Source organism: Eurytemora carolleeae, unplaced genomic scaffold, assembly GCF_000591075.1.
Source record: "Eurytemora carolleeae unplaced genomic scaffold, Eaff_2.0 scaffold33, whole genome shotgun sequence".
Classification (NCBI taxonomy): domain Eukaryota; kingdom Metazoa; phylum Arthropoda; class Copepoda; order Calanoida; family Temoridae; genus Eurytemora; species Eurytemora carolleeae.
The window spans coordinates 31,579-53,516 of NW_019396220.1; the positions used below are offsets into that span (position 1 = coordinate 31,579).

The 21,938-nt window shown below is 34.5% G+C and overlaps 1 protein-coding gene across 1 annotated transcript in view; it reads right to left on the minus strand.

Moving 5' to 3' along the window:
- The window catches only part of LOC111698489 (RRP12-like protein), a 29,172-nt gene that overhangs the window by 5,135 nt on the left and 2,099 nt on the right, over window positions 1-21,938 (minus strand). The window contains exons 3-24 of the mRNA XM_023468839.1: window positions 20,673-20,801; window positions 18,625-18,726; window positions 18,040-18,128; window positions 16,988-17,095; window positions 16,634-16,730; window positions 15,513-15,627; window positions 13,635-13,702; window positions 13,382-13,454; window positions 12,763-12,882; window positions 12,520-12,610; window positions 9,085-9,211; window positions 8,708-8,794; window positions 7,908-8,079; window positions 7,465-7,528; window positions 6,842-6,971; window positions 6,497-6,594; window positions 5,786-5,967; window positions 5,189-5,295; window positions 4,422-4,521; window positions 2,332-2,427; window positions 2,004-2,101; window positions 119-276 (exon numbers count right to left, since the gene is read on the minus strand). Of these exons, the coding sequence (XP_023324607.1) occupies window positions 119-276; window positions 2,004-2,101; window positions 2,332-2,427; window positions 4,422-4,521; window positions 5,189-5,295; window positions 5,786-5,967; window positions 6,497-6,594; window positions 6,842-6,971; window positions 7,465-7,528; window positions 7,908-8,079; window positions 8,708-8,794; window positions 9,085-9,211; window positions 12,520-12,610; window positions 12,763-12,882; window positions 13,382-13,454; window positions 13,635-13,702; window positions 15,513-15,627; window positions 16,634-16,730; window positions 16,988-17,095; window positions 18,040-18,128; window positions 18,625-18,726; window positions 20,673-20,801 (2,411 nt within the window). The remainder of the gene's footprint in view (window positions 1-118; window positions 277-2,003; window positions 2,102-2,331; window positions 2,428-4,421; window positions 4,522-5,188; window positions 5,296-5,785; window positions 5,968-6,496; window positions 6,595-6,841; window positions 6,972-7,464; window positions 7,529-7,907; window positions 8,080-8,707; window positions 8,795-9,084; window positions 9,212-12,519; window positions 12,611-12,762; window positions 12,883-13,381; window positions 13,455-13,634; window positions 13,703-15,512; window positions 15,628-16,633; window positions 16,731-16,987; window positions 17,096-18,039; window positions 18,129-18,624; window positions 18,727-20,672; window positions 20,802-21,938) is intronic.

Consider the following 21,938-nt stretch of genomic DNA (forward strand, 5'->3'; position numbering starts at 1 on the left):
CCCCCCCCCCTCCCATAAAATCAGTCAAAACGAAAAAAAAATGAATTTGGCGGCAAGTGGTCAAAAATTGGCATTAAGATTAAAAATCCTCAAAGTTGTCAAAATTTGTGCATGTTACCTGACGGCAGCATCCTTATTCTCTGGTTCCCATCTGATTAACGCCTCCCCTACAGTGATGAGGAGGGTGAAAGCAGACTCCCTGGCCTTCTTATTGACGGCCCGGATACAAAGCACAGATTCCGGGATGCTAGCATACACAAACTCATAGCTGGGCTCCTACATCAATATCAATATTAATACAGTGAATTTAGTTGCGAAAAGATACACGCACACATGGTTTAAATTTCGAAACCCGATGAGAGATCATTCTTTAATGATCTAAATTAAAAGTTTCAAGTCAGGTGTAATTCTGGTTTCCATCGTCTGTATAGAATCAATTCAAAAATCGACGGCAATACACTATACAATGTACAAAGTACGTTCACTGTTCATGAAAATTTCCACCTTTATTTACGAACGTTCTTTGATTCAGTTTAGGGTCATTCTTTATCAAATCAGTAACCTCTGGTAGTTTATTTATGGATTTCTAAAGTTCCGGCCTCGATTTTCGGCACAACCTTGCATGTTTTAATTGGCAATTGTAAATTGAGATATTAAGCTAACTTTGACGCCATTTTTTGTTTTGTCAGATTATATCTTGATTTTTGAATTTTATTTATTGCATTATGGTATAAAAATTTTATTTGTTTTTTTATACTTTGACTTTTTTAAAGGGTCCATCCTCCAATTTACGTAAAACTTATTTTAAAGATTCCCTAATGTGTTAATTGATTGTGAAAAGTTAAATTTTTGGCGTTTACTTGTTGTTGAAGCTCGACCTTATAATCCATAATTTTACTCTATTTTTGAAATTATTTTACTTCAGACGTCATTCTTTTTAAAGAAAGTCTTCTGCTTTGTTACAAAAGTTGTATTTGCAAAGATTTTTTTCGGAAAACGTCCAAAAATCAAGGTTAAAGAGCTCTAGCTCCAACACCAAGTAAATTACCAAAAAAGAAACTTAGCACTATCATTAAATACATTATAGGAATCTCTAAAAAAGGTTTGGCAAAAATTTGAGGATTGACTTATACTACTTTTTAACTCTAGAGGTTTGGTCCATCACCATCACCGAATTTTAAATCATAAAAAATCAAGGTCAAAGAATATCAATAAAATTGCATGAAATAAGTAAAATAAAAAATCTTTTTAAAAAATTTAATCTTAAATGAACAAGTAAAAAAGAGCCATTATATCTTGACTTAATCAACGAAAATGTTATTGCCAATTAGTATGCGAGGTCGAGCTGAATATTGCCTGGAGGCCGACACTTTAGAAGGCCATAACTTAGCAAATAAAAATCACAGGAGCCTGACATTTGTAATTAAATGTTTTCTGATAATATGCAAGCTACGTGCAAAATTTCAAGAAAATCCATGACATTGACCTCCATGATTTCCAAAACTTAATTTAGAATTAATTCCCTTTTGTAAAACTAGTTCCTATGTTGTAGTCATAATACATCTAAATAAATTATGCACACAATAAGGAAGGTCAATTTTGCTTTACCCAGAATATCATACAATGCGATATTACAGTGTCTTTAAGAAAAGACTTTTTTCTCTTAAGTCCATAATGCACGGACGAAAACCGAGTTTAAAGATAACGAACGAGACTGTCCTGTTAAATAGATCCAACCAAGTTGTAGGGTTGGAATTTCTTCTTAGAGTGACTGGTCACTACTACTGGTTTTTCAAAAAATACTTTTTTCTTGAAAGTCAATTCGTCAAACTAAAATTGATTTTACAGAACATTTTTTCTCATAGTTTTTCACATTTTTATGCTTTACACAAATCCGAATACACGATTAAAACCCCACTCCCAAATCAGCCCATCACTCATAAGCCAATCAAACCATCATCAGTTCTGCACACATTGATTTATAACAATCTCTGTACAGGTACCTGTAGTTTTGATATGATTGAGATCAAACATCTTAGCCTAGGAGACTGACTTGAAGGGCTTATTTTAGACAAGGATGACACTAATGTAGACTGCAGTTCTGAAACATTAGAAATATTATCTCACTGATTCGGTGGTTTAAAACAGAATTAAATACTTTTTTGTACTAAAACCCTTGCAAGCTTTAAAGAGACCTTTCGTGGATGAATTTCTCAAGAACAACTATTCAATTTTGCGACAAAACCCCAAGGAGTCCTAAGAATAATCCAAGCCTAATCATAAAGATCAATTACCCCCCATGAAGGGTACGAGTGAAAGAAGAAGACCGACCTGGAAGTGATGACGCAAAGAACTGTTTGGCCTCCTCTGTGTCACATTTACAAATCTCCTCCAGCATCTTGTAGGTTTTCTTCTGCTCTTTATGATCTAGAAATAATATGATAATCTTATGAGGAAAAAAATGTAATAATGGAAATTCTTAAACGAGATGAAATAATCTTGATGTATTCTTTAACGAAGGCCGCAGGCCTGAGTTAAAGAATGCATCAAGATTATTTCATCGAGTTTAAGAATTCGATTATTACATTTTTATCCTCATAAGATTATTATTATATCATATTTGTGAGGTTCCATGGGCACATACCCAACAATTATACGTTAAAAAACAATTTTGGTGAAATCCGACTATTTTAAGTTAGAACAGTTCACATTATGAAAGGTTGCAAATTAGTTTTAAGCTCTTGTTCTGACTAACACTGTTTTTTTTATTTTTCTAATGTTAAAACGTTAAAAACCATTTTATAAGTAAAAATTGGTTCTTAATTTGAACGTAATGCATGTTGTGTGATTGTTTCCTTAGTTTAGTTTGTTTGTTAACCAATTTCTAATGAATTTGCTTGTTTTTCAAGTTAATACTAGATTTAGATGCAGCATGTTGAATGTGCCCCGAGTTTTTTCTAGATGGGGAGAAGGTATTGTAGTGGGTTGTGTTAATCTACTGAACAAAATCGTGAAATCATTTAAAGAAGAAATCATTTCCTGTATATTAGATCCTAAATCTTCCATAAAGAAGAGCTAAATCAGGTTATCTAGTAAGAATCAGTTCGACATGAATAATGAAGCAAGATTTACTGGTTTGTTTTCATTGCTATGGAGTATGGAGTGCTAAGACCCCACTAAAAATTTCTGACACTAGTATTCCAATGATAAGTTTTTATAAACTAACTTTTTTGGTTTTGATTGTGGTTTCACTTCATCATCTCGAGCTATGCGAGATATGGTGACTACTGACTCAGGCTGAGGTACTTTAAAGCTTTATAAAGTGAAAAAAAAACAATTGATTGAAATTGTGAAGACATAACAAACCTTTTCATTTATGACAAGCTATGACAGTACTATTACAAATATGCAGAGATTTGCAAAATCTCACCAAACTTGGTTTGCAATGAAGAAAAACTAAAAACCAAATTGAATAAAGTAGGCAGTCGGGCAGTATGCCTTGAGACTCGGTAGTTTGATTAAAATGTCCAATGGAAGGTTAAAGTTTTAAGTACATTGTTAATTATTTTTGGAAAGGTTAGAAAATGCTAATTAAACACATGGGGGTTCAACTCTTCCGTCAGGACTAAGGTTAAGATTTAAGGTTAAGATTTGAATATAAATTCCTGAATTAAGATATATCAATACTTCAAAAACGAAAAAGGTAAGTGAGCATAAAAAGGTAAGTGAGCATGTTTTACTAAAGTAAAAAAGGTAAGTTTGCATGCCTTAAAATTAACGAAAAAGGTAAGTGAGCATGTTATTTTAAGTATAAAAAGGTAAGTTTGCATGTATTAAAATAAAAGAAACAGTTAAGTTTGCCCTATGCATGTTGTCAGTACAAAATAATTATGTTAATATCAATATTGATCTGTGTTGAAAAGATCAATATATGGAGCGTGTAAGAATGAATATTCTTCAACTAGTGTAATAATTTCCATTCTTTAATGCTCGGAGGGTGTAAGAATACACATTCTTTCACGCTCTGGCCATGTAATAATTTCCATTCTTACACGGTCTGAGCGTTAAAGAATGAAAATTCTGCATCTACAGTGTAAGAATAAGCATTCTTAAACGCTAGGAAGCGATCAATATTAAAATTGTTCCGCCTGAACCGTGTAATAATGGGAATTCTTACACAATAGGTTTACTACTATGGAACCGAACAGATATGATATAATAAAAATGATAATAAGCGTGAAGAACACTTCCTACCCATATTTCTAGTAATTATGTAAGCTTCATTAAATGGTTAGTTTTGATTCTGAATAGTCATATCTTTTCTTTCCGTACATAAAAAAATAACACTAAAAATGTTTGTCCGACGAATGTACATAAAGAATATCAAAATGATCACAAACTAATGGCCCTGTGAAATTTACCTTTGGATGTAATATTCTGTAACGAGGTTGAATAGAGGAGCTGTATTCTTTCCTTGTCTACGTGGGATAGCATGCAACGAAGCAGATCTTGAACAGCATCCTAGAATATTTGGTAGTAATGCATATTGTTTGTTTTTTTAATTCTGTTCCCCGAAAAAATATTTTGATCTAAAAAACACCTCGATTTTTCCCCAATTGAATAAATAAAATTCTGAAAAAATTGTCTCGCTCCGTGCAGACATACATATACATAATGAATCAGGGTTCCTTCCAGGTTTTTTTGTGGCAGGTCAGGATAAAAGCAAAAGTGGCAGAATTTTTCTGCGCCGGGGGGTCGCAAGGCTTGCAGTGAAAAATTTTAGGATTTTGGTAGTAGAATAGAGCGTTTTGGTGCTGTAAAAAGGTCAATAACCAGGTCCTTAATATAAGATTTTCATTACTATTTTTCATGAAACTTTGGGGTTTTTATATTTTATTGTTTAAGATTTCTTTTTGAAGTCAAGTATTAGCTTTGAAATTTTGGAATACATGTGTGACGCTTAATTTAATCAATAACAATGAAAAAGTGACAGAATTTACACACAGCCTTCGAAAACTTCGAAGAAGTTTTCTGCGGCGGGGGGTCGCAAGGGGGGCATAATGGATGCAGATCATTATAACTGTAAAAAAAATAAAAAATGGCCAACTCCATGTTTGTACCGAGGTGGGTAAAACCATGTTAACAAAAATGAAAATTTTACACTCTAAATATGATATTATAAACTGACCTTCGTGAATGCGTCAATGTCTGTGTCTTTGCATTTCTCAATTGCCTTGTCGAACATGTTGAACAGGAGATCCTGATCAGCGATCTTCAGGAAGGATTTGATAGTTTCTGTTCACGGACACAAACATCATATTTCAACATATTTTACAATTTTCATATTTATTTTTCTGTGCGTATTGATTTTTAAAAAAAGGGGAGGGGAGAGATTTTGATATTTCAAGCTTAACTTGCATTGAGGTATTCATTTGAGGATCTGTGGTCGTCATTTCGGGTGACTCTCCATACAGGCAAGACAGATCCACAATGATACCAATACAAATTTCAGTCTATTCCCTGTTGTTTATTTTTTCCTCTGTAGTAATTTCTCTCACTTGTCCTATCAGAATTTTACGGGCGATTTTTGAAGATTTCGATACATTTTGAATGGTGTCAATCAACACACATGAAACACTAGTGGGCGGTTGGTTCAATTTTAGTATTGATCAGCTTACGCCATGGAAATAATCTGTTGTGATAAATAAGATGCTCTGTATTTTTTGTGGGGACGGGTAAAAAAAATGATATTATTAAATATATAAAAGCCGATATTTGAGCGTGCCTAACGCTGCCAGCCTCTGGCCGGCCTCCTCTGATCCCGAAGGTCTGGAGGTGAACAAGTTGAAAAGGATCGGCAGGAAGTTCTTCGCAAACCTGGAGAGCTCAGCCCGGTTCTCCGGGTCTTCGAGGTTAGAGGCTATCACATGACGAAGAGAGGTCAGGATATCCAGCCGAATCTCCTTCCTGTTATAAAAACTTTTTTAAAAGACGTATTTCGTGAGGGAACGAAGTATTTTTTGAAAGTTAATACACTTCAACAAAATAATCTACTCAAAAAAATCTTTCCCATAAGCAATGACAAGATGTTTACCGCCAAAAATTGTATCTTTATAAAATAAGGGGAATGGGAGTTTAATCTAATCAAAAACTAATGTCACCCACAACTCATTTGATAGTAATCTCAATGTGAATGTTACAATCAAAAAAGTTGGATCTTTAACAGACGACATAAAGATCTACACAAAGGGTATACAATTTAAAACACTCACTCCCCCTACCCATGGGATCGGTGAAACTAATTAATAATTCGTAAGGTTATGTAGCTTTTTTGATACTTTTTGACCTAATAACAAATGTTCCTGTATATAAAATATTTAGTTCCCAAATTCAGCGAATATAACTCTAAAACTTGCCGAGAAAAATGATTTTTCAAAGGAGGCCAATTTATGTAAAGAAATATATTCTCAATATTAGTAAGAAGTAAACAAGTTACCTAGCGGTTAGCTGCGTTCCCAGTATCCGGGCAATATTCTTGAAACTGTTTTTAAGGTCTGTAGGAGCAATGCAAAATCCAGGCAACAAAGACCACATCTAGAAGAATAAAATAGTTTTTGTGCATAAAAGTAAAATGTCTTGTCGGTAAAAAAGACCTTTAAAGACCTTGCCAGAAAGTGTCTAAAATTTTAAGAGTAACATGCGGGCGAAAATATTTCAAGGCCGTAGGCTTTAAAAAGTTCTAAAACTTTGGGTTAGAAAATTAAAACTTGACGTAAACGTGCAGGATTTTTGTTGACGCTTCAAGCATTTGTCGAAAAGGTTTAATCCAATCTTATCTTACCTGATAAGTCAGAACTTCATATGTTTTGGCGCCAATAGTTTCCTGCTGCTCCGCGCATTTTTTAGACCTCTCCAAGCAACGGCCAGCCAGAGGCAGAAAATATTCAACGAAAAACGCCAATTCTGTTTTCCTGTGCAATTTAGATATTAATCTGAATTTAAAATTGGTTTAATTTGAAATTACATAAAAACATTGCTTCGAATCTGGATCCGCAAAAGGGCAAAACACTGACCAAAAATCCGAAAAATTTTAAATTTTTGCTCTCAAGACATAAATCTCAACTGTTAAGTGTTAACTAATAAGCAATTATTAAAATCTTCATTATCTCTGAATTGTTCAGTAACTAAACTTTCAGCATAAAAATAGGCCAAAAAATAAAGATTTTTTAAATTTTTTAACTGTTAAAAAACCAGTAAATCTTGAATAAATGATCATGAACTTGGTGCGGATAAATTTTTTTCAAGGCAATCCAGGATCCGTATTCGAATGCGCATCAAAATTAAATGAAATGGATTCATAAGCACTACATTTAAAATTATTGGTAGTAATAAAAGTATCGATTAAAATAGATAAAAACTCAGGTTATCAAAAACAATTAATTTTAATATTTTTTATCTAAATTCCTTATATTATCTCTTAGAACTGGGATAAGCCATGAACTCTTAAATTCGTAATCATTTTCAGTTCCTAGAAAAAAAGTAAATATATTAATTGTCTTTGTAAATGCGCGCAAACTTTTGTCGCGATTGAATCAGCAGTAATCAAATAAGTATTCATTTTTATAATTACCCCCCCACCCTTACCGGCCCACCGAAAAATATTTTTCGAGTCAAAGTGCTCAGGAAAAATATTCAAAATGGACAGGACATTTCACTGACACTTGTATTTTTTGGTTAAAAAAATTAATTCAAAGAAAAACGAGAATTACGCAATTTCAGACAAGTTTCCGAACATTAAATACAGAAAAATCATTGAGGGAAATACTTAGTTATTAAACGAAGAAAAACAGACCAGGAAATATTTCTTTTATCTAAAAGGATGTTTGAGACCTATAAACCGCCGTTACCTGTGATATTTAACGGTATCGCCTGCAGAACCCGCCGAGGACCCATCACGGTCACCGCCTTCCCTACCACCCCGTCAATCTCGGCCTCGAGGTTGATATTGTCGGAGGCTCTTAACTCTGATAACTGTTTTAAGGTGGAATACAGAAGCTCGGGATATCTGTCTCCAACCATCTTTAAAAAATGCATTTAAGAGGGCCATAATTGTTAAAATTTTTCAAAAAACTAAAGGAGCGGAAAAGGAAATGGAAATTTGAGGGAAAGAAGAGAGCAAAATATGAAAAGGAGAGATCGAAAGCAGTGAGAAAGGAGATTTATAGAAGAGGAAGTAGAGGGAAATCAGAGTGAAAGGAAGAAATTATGGATAAGTAAGGGAGAGAGGAAAAGAAGAGAAAAAAGATAGAAATCATGGAAATGTAAAGGAGAGAGATGGAAAGAAAAGGGAAAAGATAGAAATCATTGAAAAGAAAGAGAGATAGAGGGAAAGGAAAGAGAAAAGATGGAAAAGAAAGGGAGAGAGGGAAAGAAGATGGGAAAGATAGAAATGATGGATAAGAAAGGGAGAGAGAGAGAGAGGGGAAGGAGAGAGAAAAGATAGACATGATGGAAAAGAAAAGAAAAGAAAAGGGAGAGAGGGAAAGAAGATAGGAAAGATAGAAATGATAGAAAAGAAAGGAGGGAGAGAGTGAGAAAAAAGAGGAGAAAAAAAGAAGAAATCAAGTAAAGAGAAGGAAAGGAGAGTAAAGAAGAGGGGAAAGTAGGGTAAGGAGTAGGTATTATGAGAGCAGAGCATAATATTTACCTCTGTTACGGCGGAAAGTACAACTAGTACAGTACTCCAAGATGTATGATATTGATATTTGAGCCCAGCAGACACCTCGCTAACCAGCTAGACAAAACGAGATCTTAAACTTTCAAACAAGTGTTATTAAAAGTCTGACTTGTGTTGATTCTTGTAAATTCAAATACTCAACATATGGACATTTTGAGGGGAGTGGTAGAGCGTTTACAGGTTAAACCTCCAATAAGGTTAAGACCCCCCCCCCCCCAAGAAAAAAATCGTCCCAAAAACAGTGTTAGGACATGAAATGTCCTAACACTTGAATACTGTTTGGAATAAATATTCAGCACCAGTAAGCTAAATTTCTCATTTTACATTTGTGTTCAGCAAAATCTAACCTTAGCACAGATCTCCTTATTCACCGGCTTCATGGTCTCGAGGATGACTGCTTTGAGGGCGAGGCCGGAGGATTTAACAACTTCTGGCCTCGAGGAGAGCCAGCAGGAAACAGCCTCGGAACAGAACCTGATCAACGTATAACATATAGATACATGCCACGGTAGTTGGAGCTTCACGGCTTCGGCTAGTGCAACTCGGGTAAAACAGTATCAGTTCACAATGCACGTACATGTCATGCTAACTCAGTGATCCATACACCCCAAAAGGGGTCTCTGGGTTGCAGGGAGGGATGGTTACCTGGTAACACTTGAGTTATTGGGGAGTCATAATAGATAGATAGATGTTGCATCATTTTAAATGTTTTTTTTTTTTTTTTTGGGGGGGGGGGGGTAGAGTTAATTAGGGATAGTTCAGAAATTGGTATCAAATTGTAACTACATACAATCTCAACATAATAAATTAATTTTACGCGAAATCATAGTGCGTATTGTGACCCCTTAACTCCTCCATTTTAAATCATTGGGGTCTGTCCTAGTTAACGATTTTTGGACCCCCCCCAGGCCCCTCCCCCTCTTATCAATTTTGTACATGACCATTTATTTTTCAGCAAATTTATTATTATTTATTTTTTTGTTATTTAGGGTTAGGTTAAGACACTTTCTGGGCCGAGCGCTGCGGCTAGGGGGCCGAGCGCTGCGGCCACGGGTTAATTAGTTAAGACACTTTCTGGGCCGAGCGCTGCGGCTAGGACGGGCTAGGGGACCGAGCGCTGTGGCCACGGGTTAGGTTAAGTTAAGACACTTCCTGTCAGACCCATGTACAAAATTGATATGAGGGGGGGGGGGGTTCAAAAATCGTTCTCTATGAATATACCAATCATTGAACAAATCGAACCTAATTTGAGTTTCTTTGTGGATTTCATTTTTTAAATTTTCATATATGGTTTCAAATGTGAAATTTATATTTGAGAATTTAAAATTTTATCTGGTTTCATGTATGGAATTACTGGGTTATAAAAGAACATTGAATGATTCGGCCAGGAGTCGGAGGAAAATAAGGATAAACCTAACATTCTCTTACAAACTAAGGCTGTAGATACAAGCCACGGTAGTTGGGGCTTCACGGCTTCAGCTAATGCCCGTATCATTGCACATGTCATGCTAACTCTGTGACCCACTTACTTCTAAGTGAGGCAGAGGGTTGCCGGGAGGGGTGGTTTCCTGGTAACATTCGTGTTATTGGGATGTCATAATAGATAGATAGATATATTTCTTTATTAATGATTTTTGATGCTTTGAGGAAAATATGAAAAATTGAACATCAATAAGCAAGTTAAAAATAATCAGTACACAAAAATTCAGTTATTTTCACCTACAAATAATTTTTCCCTCAATTCAGCAAAACAGAAAAATTTTAAAAAACATTCCGCTCCACGCAAGCATACCGTTTACCTAATATGAATATGGGAGTGAGCTAGGGTAGGGTTAAGTTAGTATAGCAGGGGTGTATTTCTTGAAATTAAAATTTGAACCAACAGGAGATAAATAAAAAAAGCTTAACGAAAAAAATTGAAAAGAGAGTAAGAAAAAAAAATGTGTCAATAATATTAAGAAAAAGAGGAAGAATAATCTATTACGTTTGAATTTTCCTCCCCAAAACTAAAAATTAAAAAAGGGGAAAAATACAATTTTGCTTGAATTTTCTCCCCTTTAAGTTTCTTTAAAATCAAAAGGGAGAAATTTATTATTTTCCTGTAGCACTGTTACTTCAAACGATAGTTTCATTTCCCAAAAAAAAATCGCGCACCTCCTGCAGCCAAAAAAATCTCGCGCTAAACAACAAGGAAGAAAAATCAACTAACTTATATTAAGAGAGGAAAAGAAATCAACTCTAAGTAAGAACATAAACCCTTGTTAAGAATAGTTCAGACTCTACTTGTGAATATGGGAGTGGGCTAGGCTAGGGTATGGTTAAGCTAGTATAGTTCAGACTCTACCTGTAAATATAGGAGTGAGCTAGGGTATGGTAAAGCTAGTATAGTTTAGACTCTACCTGTGAGTATGGGAGTGGGCTAGGGTAGGGTAAAGCTAGTATAGTTTAGACTCTACCTGTATGAATATGGGAGTGGGCTAGGGTAGGGTTAAGCTAGTATAGTTTAGACTCTACCTGTGAATATGGGAGTGGTCTAGGGTAGGGTTAAGCTAGTATAGTTTAGACTTTACCTGTGAATATGGGAGTGGACTAGGGTAGGGTTAAGCTAGTATAGGTTAAACTCTACCTGTAAATATGGGAGTGGGCTAGGGTAGGGTTAAGCTAGTATAGGTTAGACTCTACCCGTGAATATGGGAGTGGACTAGGGTGGGGTAAGCTAGTATAGGTTAGACTCTACCTGTGAATATGGGAGTGGGCAAGGCTAGGCTAGGGTTAAGCTAGTATAGGTTAGACTCTACCTGTAAATATGGGAGTTGGCTGGGGTAGGGTTAAGGTAGTATAGTTTAGACTCTACCTGTGAATATGGGAGTGGGCTAGGGTAGGGTAGGGTTAAGCTAGTTTAGTTTATACTCTACCTGTAAATATGGGAGTGGGCTAGGGTAGGGTTAAGCTAGTATAGTTTAGACTCTACCTGTGAATATGGGAATGGGCTAGGATAGGGTTAAGCTAGTATAGGTTAGACTCTACCTGTAAATATGGGAGTGGGCTAGGGTAGAGTTAAGCTAGTATAGGTTAGACTCTACCTGTAAATATGGGAGTGGGCTAGGGTAGGGTAGGGTAGGGTAGGGTAGTAGCTAGGGTAGAGTTAAGCTAGTATAGGTTAGACTCTACCTGTAAATATGGGAGTGGGCTAGGCTAGGGTAGGGTTAAGCTAGTATAGTTTAGACTCTACCTGTGAATATGGGAGTGGGCTAGGCTAGGGTAGGGTTAAGCTAGTATAGTTCAGACTCTACCTGGGCTAGGGTAGGGTAAAGCTAGTATAGTTTAGACTCTACCTGTAAATATGGGAGTGGGCTAGGGTAGGGTAAAGCTAGTATAGTTTAGACTCTAACTGTGAATATGGGAGTGGGCTAGGATAGGGTTAAGCTAGTATAGTTTAAGACTCTAACTGTAGTGTAAGATCTGTGGATCTTTATAAACTAATGTGAGTTCAGGGTGTTCAAAGTCGAGAAGTTCTCCAGCTTATCCTACAGAGAACCCCTATCTTCAAGCAACTAATCCTACTAAGGATATAATTTAATTATTATTATGAATTTAACTAACCCTGAACTGATTTATTGTGTTTCAGTTCACGGTTAAGTCCTGTATAAACTGCCTACCTGAAATATATTTAAGATATCAACCAGTGCAAATTGAGGTGAGCCGACGAGAAAGAGTTCATACTCGCTCTTATGTTTGTAGAAAACTTACCTGGTATCCCATAGGTAAATTGAGCACACTACCTGTGAATATGGGAGTGAGCTAGGGTAGGGTTGAGCTGGTTCAAGTTCAGAATGCCCTCCTGAATAACCGCGAGCCAAGAAATCATCGGTCCTGAAAAAACGTAATTTTTTTTTACTGATAAAAAAATTTAATTGGTTAGTATTTTTACGTATACTTTAGATAATGCTTTTTCTTTTCCTGACTTATACGGAATGATGGTTGATAGCTCATTTGTTTGTTTCATAATGTGATTATTTGTCTACCTGTATCATTGATGGATGGTTTGTAATCATACAGTGCACTGATGAGCTGACCGTTCAGGTCGGTAGGCAGAGTTGCTGGTCCAGGCCGGTCAGAGAATAGACCAAACAGAGCAGCAAATCCTGAAATAGTTTGAATTAAAATGAATAGTTGAATCTTTAACAATTGTAAAAATTGCATGAAAAATAAAGACTTAGGTTTTAAAAAGAATTGTCTTATGACAAATTTATAATACTTCAACTTTCAATTGTGGCTTTTTTTCGCAAATTTCCAAAATTTTACAAAATTAAATAATTTAAGATAAAAATATTTTAAGATTACATATTTAAAGCCACGTGAGGTCCCACACAAAATTTGGGCCTGATCGGTTCAGCTACTTTAACGTTTATTGGATACAAACAAACAGACAGACAAGCTAAATTTATATATAGATGTCAACTAAGTAAGATATATTACATTTCTCGATGTAAATGTGTCATACAATTGGAATTTTCATACATCTTCATAAATTCAAAAACCTGGTATTTAGATAGTAAGAAGAGGGTAGATGGGAAAGAACATTTCAAGACTCATTTATTTTCGAGGGTGGGAGAGAAGAGAGAGCACGTGGGGAGATTATACCTGTAGAAATAATTATGTTAGATCCCAGAGTGAGAAGTTTGAGAATAGTTTCACAACATTGTTTAGTCTGCGCCTAGAATAAGGAAATAAAAATAGAAAACTCGAATAACTAAATTTGATTATTTTGATTATTTAATGATCGATTGGTAAAATTCTCTTGTTAAAAGATCGCGTTTAAACATAAAGTTTGCAAAAAAAAATACGACGGATCTGCTTCAAAATAACACGATTTGCAGATTAAACTTCTGAATACCTTGGGCAATGCTGGTAAAAGTTCTCTTAGCAGAACCATCATATAAAGAATACTGTTGTCAGAGGGACCTGAACAACAAATTTTATTTAAAAATTCTTGTATACTCTTTATTTACACACTCAGAGTAAACCTGTGTAACATAGAATTGTAGTAGACCGCTGATTTTCTTTTTGCATGTGAACTCAAAATGATGCATTGTAACTGCAAAATTCGGTTTTAAAATAATTCCGAGCATAAGTGCGCCCGCGCTTTTTGGTAGAAAATGTAGCTTTTTCGCATTTGTCAAATAAAAACTATGACTAAAGAGTACATAGACTCTAGACTTTACGACTCAGTCCTAATAGCGGACAGGATCCAATCAAACAATACATTCCATTCAACGCTACTATGACCGGCAGCTCCTGGCTGTTCATGGCTCATGACCAAAATGTAATTGCAGGCTACTAGAGCGCCGATCAGAGTGCTCAAACTACATTTTTTACCCAAGAATTATTATCCCCGTGCCTGATAACCTATTTATCGACATAGAACATGTAAAATTTGTGGCAAGATGACCCATAATGCAACATCTGGCTACTAGCGCGCACCGATCAGAACACTCCAATGTCTGTTTTGACCATAGAAATGAATTCCTAATTCCAATTTTCCTGTTGTTCGATTTATCATATGCTACTATTGTTTTGAATAATGCCAAAATTGAAAAACTGAAGAATGCCTAACATTTTCTAAAATGCGCGCGCGCGGGGATTAGAGGCTTTTTTGCACAGAACTGTTTAGGCATTACATGTTTGAAAGCATCTTGAAGCAAATTCAAGTTCATTTCATGGTGTCAAGATTGCAAAAAAGCGCGTGCACTTATGCTCAGATTTTTTAAATCCGAATTTTGCAGTTACAATAAAAATCAGCTTTCTACGACAATTCTAAGTTGTGTTAAAATGTTCCGGAGAGTAATACGTGTGGCCCCTCCCCCCTTATTATGAAAATGTTTACTCTCTTATTTTCCAAAATTTCATAAAAATTCATCAAAACTAAATGAGATAAAAAAATGTCAGATTATTATTTGCATTTTTGAAGTGATAACAGTTTTAAGGTTATAATTTGATAATATGTACTGCAAATTTCCACTCAAAAATGTTGCAGTTTTTTTTTGTTATATCCAAGGAGTATGGAATAGAAGGGAAATGTGATTTTAAAAAACTCAAAATATTTTTAAACATTGAAAAAAAATCCCCGAACCAAATTTTTAAATGAAATTTTTTCAAATATTGTTAGGAAAATTGTTTTTCTAAAATTTCATAAAAATTCCTTAAAATTGAATGAGATATAACCAAGGGGTATGGTATAGAAGAGATACAACTGACACGGCCCGCCCTATCATATGATTATACAATATACATGCTTTGCTAACGGTTATGGAAAGTTCCGGTTTTACAAGAACTTTTAAATACAAGAATGAATAATTTATATGTTGAAGGATTCGATGATTACGAAATAACTGAAATGATAAATATGTTATGTAATGAGTAATGATCAATGTTGTCTATTTGTGAAAAATATTGCATATTTTTCTCTTTTCTTTTGGAAACCTGTATTTTCAAAAATTTATTTAAACAAATTTAAACTACACCATTTATATATGTAATTATATCTTTGTGTGTGAATAAATCTTTATAATAATAACAATTCATGTGAATAAGAAATGTGTCTTATGTACAATTACCGCGTAAACAATAACCTATTCTAAATATTTCATTTAAAAATGGAGTAATAAAATGAATATTTTCTCTTGAAAAATCACTTCACCCTTCCATTAGGAAAATAATCATACTAAATTAAATATATTATACACCCTTGATTTTTGTAATACTGAATATTAACCTGAATTCTTGATGACAACTAGACAATGTTGAGCAGCTACCCCTGCAGCTGGATGCACACCACCAGCACCAGCTTCTCCTCCTCGTACAACAGCTATTACAGCGTGATGACCAGCCTAAGCATCAGGAAACAGTATGAAAAACTTTTTAAATAGATAAAAAGCAACAGTTACCTATAAATCGACATACACATGTAAAATCTGTTCTAAGATTACTCATTAAGTAAAGGTTCGCTACTAGCGCGCCGGTCAGAATGTTTTAATGTCTATTTTAATAATTTAATGTATCTCATGCTATTTTTTTTAAGTAATGTCAAACTTAGCACCCAAGTATTCAAAAGTATTTTCTTTCATTGCTCAGCGCATGTGTGTTTCAAGAGTGTCAGGATAAATGTGCAAGTGCAATTAATGAAGTTCAGATTGAATTACTGTAAAAAAAGTCGCATTTTTCACAAAAAGCGCGCGCGCGCATTTTTGCTCAGATCCGTTTAAAACCAAAAAAATGCATGTAATAAACAAAATTTCAAGTTCGCATGCAAAAATCAGCCTCTTACGACAAGGCAAAGTTATGTTATTTAACAGAGAATTATACGCTGTGTGCCCCCCCCCCTTTTATTAAGTATCAAAATTTAAAAATAATTTCCAGGTCAAAATTGATAGTATGTTTAGTATGTGTACTGTACTGTAGGTTAGCACATCATTTATAATTTACGTTCAGTATGTGTTGTGTAGGTTAGAACATACCTTTAAAACTGTAGGTTCCACATGTGTTGTGTAGTTTAGAACTTAGAACATACCTTTCTAATTTAGATTCAGCGTGTCTTGTGTAGGACGTAGGTTAAAACATAATATTTATTTTAGGTTTAGTATGCGTTGTGTGGGTTAGAACATACCTTCCTAATTTTAGGTTTAGTATGCGTTGTGTAGGTTAGAACATACCTTTCTAATTTTAGGTTTAGCATGTGTTGTATCGGTTAGAACATACATTTCTTAATTTAGGTTCAGTAGGTGTTGTGCAGGTTAGAACATACCTTTCTAATTTTAGGTTTAGTATGTGTTGTCTAGGTTCGAGCATACCTTTCTAATTTTAGGTTTAGTGTGTATTGTGTGGATTAGAACATACCTTTCTAATTTTGGGTTTAGTATGTGTTGTGTAGGTTAAAAGACTCTGAAAGGTTTTGTTTAGTTCTGGTAAACTCCAAACTCCTGGGGGCTGAACTCTAAAATAACATACTTTTTATTTTTCAAGTTAAGGTTTTGATATTCCAGAAATGCTGTAGTAAATTTCAGTAATTAATAGCATCAAGGACTTTCACTGAAATTTCAAAAAAAGATTTTCAGCAATTCGAGTTGCATCTTTAATCTTTATATAACCTGTCTCAAGTTCTTAATTTCTGTTCTTTATAGAAAGTTTTTTTTCTTGCTTTAGCATAAAAAAAGTTTCACTCATAATTAAAGTCTTATTGGTGTAAGGTACCTAAGCACTACTGATATACAGCCAAGTAACCCCCTGAGTAGAGCAACGTTTTGTGTATCTGCATGCTTCTCTAGAGTATCCATCAGTAGTTCACAAACCTGACTGTACCTAAATATTTACAATAATTATTTCACTATCAATAATCTTTATATGTACAGTGTAAACTGCGATTACGGTTATTATGCAAGTACATCTTTTTAAATTCTGTCTCAAAATTTAAATTTTTTCAAACCCTTTATTTTACTTAAAAGGTGTCCTTCAAGGTTTTTAATATGTGTACACATTTCGTGCTTTTTTTTTAGCAATTTATGATTTATGATTTTTGAATTTTTAATCTTATAAATTGGATACAGTTGAAAACTACAGGAACGGTCGAGACTAAGAAAAAATATATTAAAAGAAAACATTCTGTCCCCTCTTCTGTAAGCTGTAATTGTTTCCAATTTACGCGAGTGGCCCTTGCCGTAAAGTAAGCTGTGTGCCACTGCCAAGTGGTGGCGCAGTCTGCCAGCGTAGGCGAGTGTCATAAATGTTGAATTCAATTTGGGGCATATCAGAATCTTTTTTTAGATTTTAAATACGATGAACTTTGTACGACGATTATTTGGCCGCTAGATTTAATTCGACTTGTTTCTGGTTTGGGTGGAATAATGCAACTCCGTGAATTTAAATGAACTCTATTCTCTTGGGTATAAGGGTATAATGGGTATAAGGTGGTTTTGACAATATTCTCTATACTATACGCAACAGACAGAAGTAAATTAGTAACTATCAAAACTGAATTTAATTTGTTATCTGCCATAAGATAAAAACTTTTCGCAAACACTCTTTTTATTATTCTTTAAAATATTGAAAGTTTTATAATCGGCATTTAGCAAAATCCAAATTGCAAGTGTCGACAAATAAGAGATCGACGAAACAAATCTTACTCCTTCAGTCAATTTTCTACTGCAACGAAAAGTGACTATGGCTGGATGGACCCCGATCCTCATGAACTTTTTCCGGACGGAGCCAGAACCCAGGATCCGAATAAAGGGGGAAGGGCTATTTACCTTGTAATAAGAACCTCCTTGGCAACTTTTTTAATGACGAGGGAGAGCAGACGAACCACTGCACTCAGGTTTTCTACGGTATTACTCACCTACATAGATTGCATACATTTTAATACATAAACTTATAAACTTAAGAGACGATTATCGTTTCTGTTGCCAGAGCTAGGATAAGTAAAATATTACAATAATTTGTATCAAATCACAAGAAAATCCTGAAAATCTCTCAAACATCGATTATATGACGTGAATATTTTTTAATATTACTCTTTATTAATTACGATTTTAAGAGGAATAATAAATTTCAACTGGCAAGCATTTACTCATTTTTATTTCTGTACGTTATTCAAAGTTTCACTTATTTTCTCTTGTAGAGGGTAATTACCCTTAGACGAGGATAATCGTTCTTAATCAGTTTCTATTTTCCCATAAATAGAAAGAGGATAAACGTTCTTAATCAGTTTCTATTTTCCCATAAATAGAAAGAGGATAAACGTTCTTAATCAGTTTCTATTTTCCCATAAATAGAAAGAGGATAAACGTTCTTAAACAGTTTCTATTTTCCCATAAATAGAAAGAGAACTCTACCTCAAGTGTGGACATGAGGGCAGCAAAATATTCAGTTTCAGTTTCTTTCCCTCCTTGACTTTTAAGAACCGCTGTTACAGCTGCCAGCACAGCCAACATCTCCTACAATATGCATGTATATATATCAAGAAGTTATCTCAGTTTGTTAGATGTCCGATCATAACTCAGGAATCCCACGGACCGATTTTCATCAAACTTTGATTGGGGGAATGTTCTTAACTTGGTTATCAAATTCATAACATGGATTTCAGGCAAAGCTAGGCAGTGGCGCAACTAGCACTTTTGTGAGGGGGGGGCAAAATTTAATTTTGAGGGGCTGGGGTGGGGAGTACAGGGAGATAGCCCCCCCTGTTGACATTTTTTTTCAAAAAAAGTGCGGTTTTCAGGATTTGAAGTCAAAAACAGCACTTATTAATTGTTGAAGGGTTGTGCACAATATATTAAATTATCATAATATCCATGACTTGTTCTTCTGTTTAAATAAAATATACTTCCAAAAGCTTTAAAATGAACAACATGAGTTAATTATATTAACATGTGGGCGAAGCGCCAAAATATGTTTTTCTAGTGTCTTTTCATCTATTTCTTAGTGTCGTTAGTCCCTGGCTTAGTTATATTCACCATATATAAAGTCCCTATTACAGACTACAGCAGTTTTTTTGTAATTCATCCATTAGTCGTATTTTTCCACTAATAGTCCCTTAATAGTAGGTCTGTGCAGTCCTTAGTAAGCAGTTCCTGGCAGTACTCGACTATCTTTCGTCTATTTATAATCCATTAATCTTTCTAATCACAGTTCCTCTGTCCTTGTTTGCCAGTGAGGGGCTTATCCATGTGTTTCCTCTAATAGTCTAAAAAACTCTTATTAGTCCGATATACTCCTTATTTCATTTCTTGTTATTTTTCTTAGGTTGTCAGATTTTGTGTCCTAAAATGGTTTTAGAATTCTATTTGAAATGATGCGCGAAGCGCCAAAGAAAATTTTGGTATTTTTTCTTAGTTGACAACATTTGATAAAAGATGGTCCACAATCATGATCATGCTGGAATAAAATGAGGGGGGGGGGAAATATGCTGAGTTTTACACCCTCCTAGTTGCGCCACTGAAGCTAGGACAAGTATAAAGTTACAAGTGCAGCAAGAATCAAGTTGATCTATCTTATTCAAAGAAATCCATCAAAAATACGAGCACATGGAAAAAACTACTTGTCCTTCTCATTAAATATGCTTAAAGTATATATTAATTAACATTCGTCCCTCAATTCTCATAAGTACTTGAAAACTAAACTTTTCAGACGCTTTGCGCCATTTTAACCAACTATAATTTTGCCTGTCAATCAATGTTTTTCGCGTCATCATTAATAATCGTACACAATTTAACTTAAAAAATCGCAAAATTTTTAATTGGCGGATTTTCAACTGTTAAAAATCTTATTAATTTAAAGGTATAATTTTAAAGAACCCGTAACAAGTAAGTCATTTTGTAATATCTCTGTAAATATTAATAGCAGCGGGTTGTATTTTTTAATGTAGACTCCTATAATTGCCTAGGAGCAGGATATGAAGTTCGATTTCGAAATCTCTTTCCGGAGACTTGGAACCTCTGAAAAGTGACCTCCGTCGGCTCCGATTTTTTTTATCTCCGACCTCGTTGGACATAAATAGCCCAATTTTTTAATATAGACTTCCAATGACCCTAGCATAAGTTAAAATTCCTTCAGTTTTTGATGTCAAAGCAGGGTGTCAAAAATTGCGGTTTATAAATTTTTTTTTAATGCAAAAAGTGACCAAGTTCTGATCAAAAATATAGGAGCCAAAGAAAAGAAAAAATATTATTAAAATTATTATCCATCACATTGATGGAAAAAAATTTCAAAAAATTATTTCTTTGAGGGCTACGGGTGTCAAAAATTGCGGGTTTTTTTATATTTTTTTTTAAATGCAAGAAGTGACGAGTTCTGATCAAAAATATTGGAGCCAAAGAAAAGAGAAAATATTAATAGGGCCGCGAATTTAAGCAATTTCATTATTCTCCCTCTTCACCAATACCTTGTGATGCGAGTTCTTCATCTGGAACTTTTTAAGCAGCTTATCGAACGCTACGTTTGTGCACTGAGTCCAGTCCGAAGCAAATGTATCAAAGGTTTTGTTGGTAATGCCAAGGGAAACCGTGTCATCCTGCACCAATTCTATTAGTCTTTACATAATTCTTATAGCAAAAATACTTTGCCCAGTCTCCAGGTGCAATTAAAATCTTCATGGAAATTTTTTAAAGAATATGGATAGAAACACCTACTTTTGCTGTATCTGTAACAGCACAACTTAGAAATTGGTTTCAAAACTCATTCAATATAAATTTTCCGAGCTTTGCTTATTTCAGAATATTTTTAACATTAGCGTGCGAGTAAATCGATCTCTTGTGCCCCAATTTTTAACAAGGCTGGGCAGGACGAGCAGGACACTCTTTACTTTTCTATCAATTCCATTTTAAGTAATTTTATCCAAAGAATTCGTTTAAATAGATAAACTTATCAAGCATGAATGAATATAAAATAACCCTTGGACCTTGTTTCTCAACAATTAAAAATCTTCAAAACTTCTCATATTTTTTTAATGCGCAACAGCCTTTAAATCATGTAATACTTGAAATACGGGTCTAAAACTTAAATTATCATGATTCTTTAGATAACCAATTTAACTTTGAACTCCTGTATTGTGCCAAAGCATTTTTAATCAAAAGCCATCTCGTTAATTTCAGAACTTCACGACAGTAGCAAGACTACTTAAAACGTAGTCTTTGATTTGATATGGTTTTCTGCATTTAAAGGTCCAACTAATATTATGAAGAAATATTGAGATAAAAATCAAAAAATACCTCTAGACCTGGCATGTGGTCTGCTTTTTTGTGCTTGCAGTATTACCGGAGACAAAAAGGATTTTAGTTCAGGTTTCAAAATTGAGATCTAATTTTACGGAATCAAAATATAAACGAAATTCTGCAGAACTCCGGTGACCGGACATAATAACAGAAGAGGCTAACCACATTTTAGATATGCTAGGGAGAATTTTAAGGTTATTGTTTAATGAATCATACTTTGTAGGTTGACAACTAAATGTCGCAAATATATTCAAAGACGACTACTAAAATTTTGTTCCGTGACATTGAATGTTTGCCCATAGAACTAAACATTCACCTCAAAATGTACTTGAGAGTAGGAGTTATTACTTTACCACAAGTATTTCAATTATCAATTAAAAACAATAATTTTTTTAACACGGTACCAAAACATGAGGGATAAGCAAAACCATGTTAGT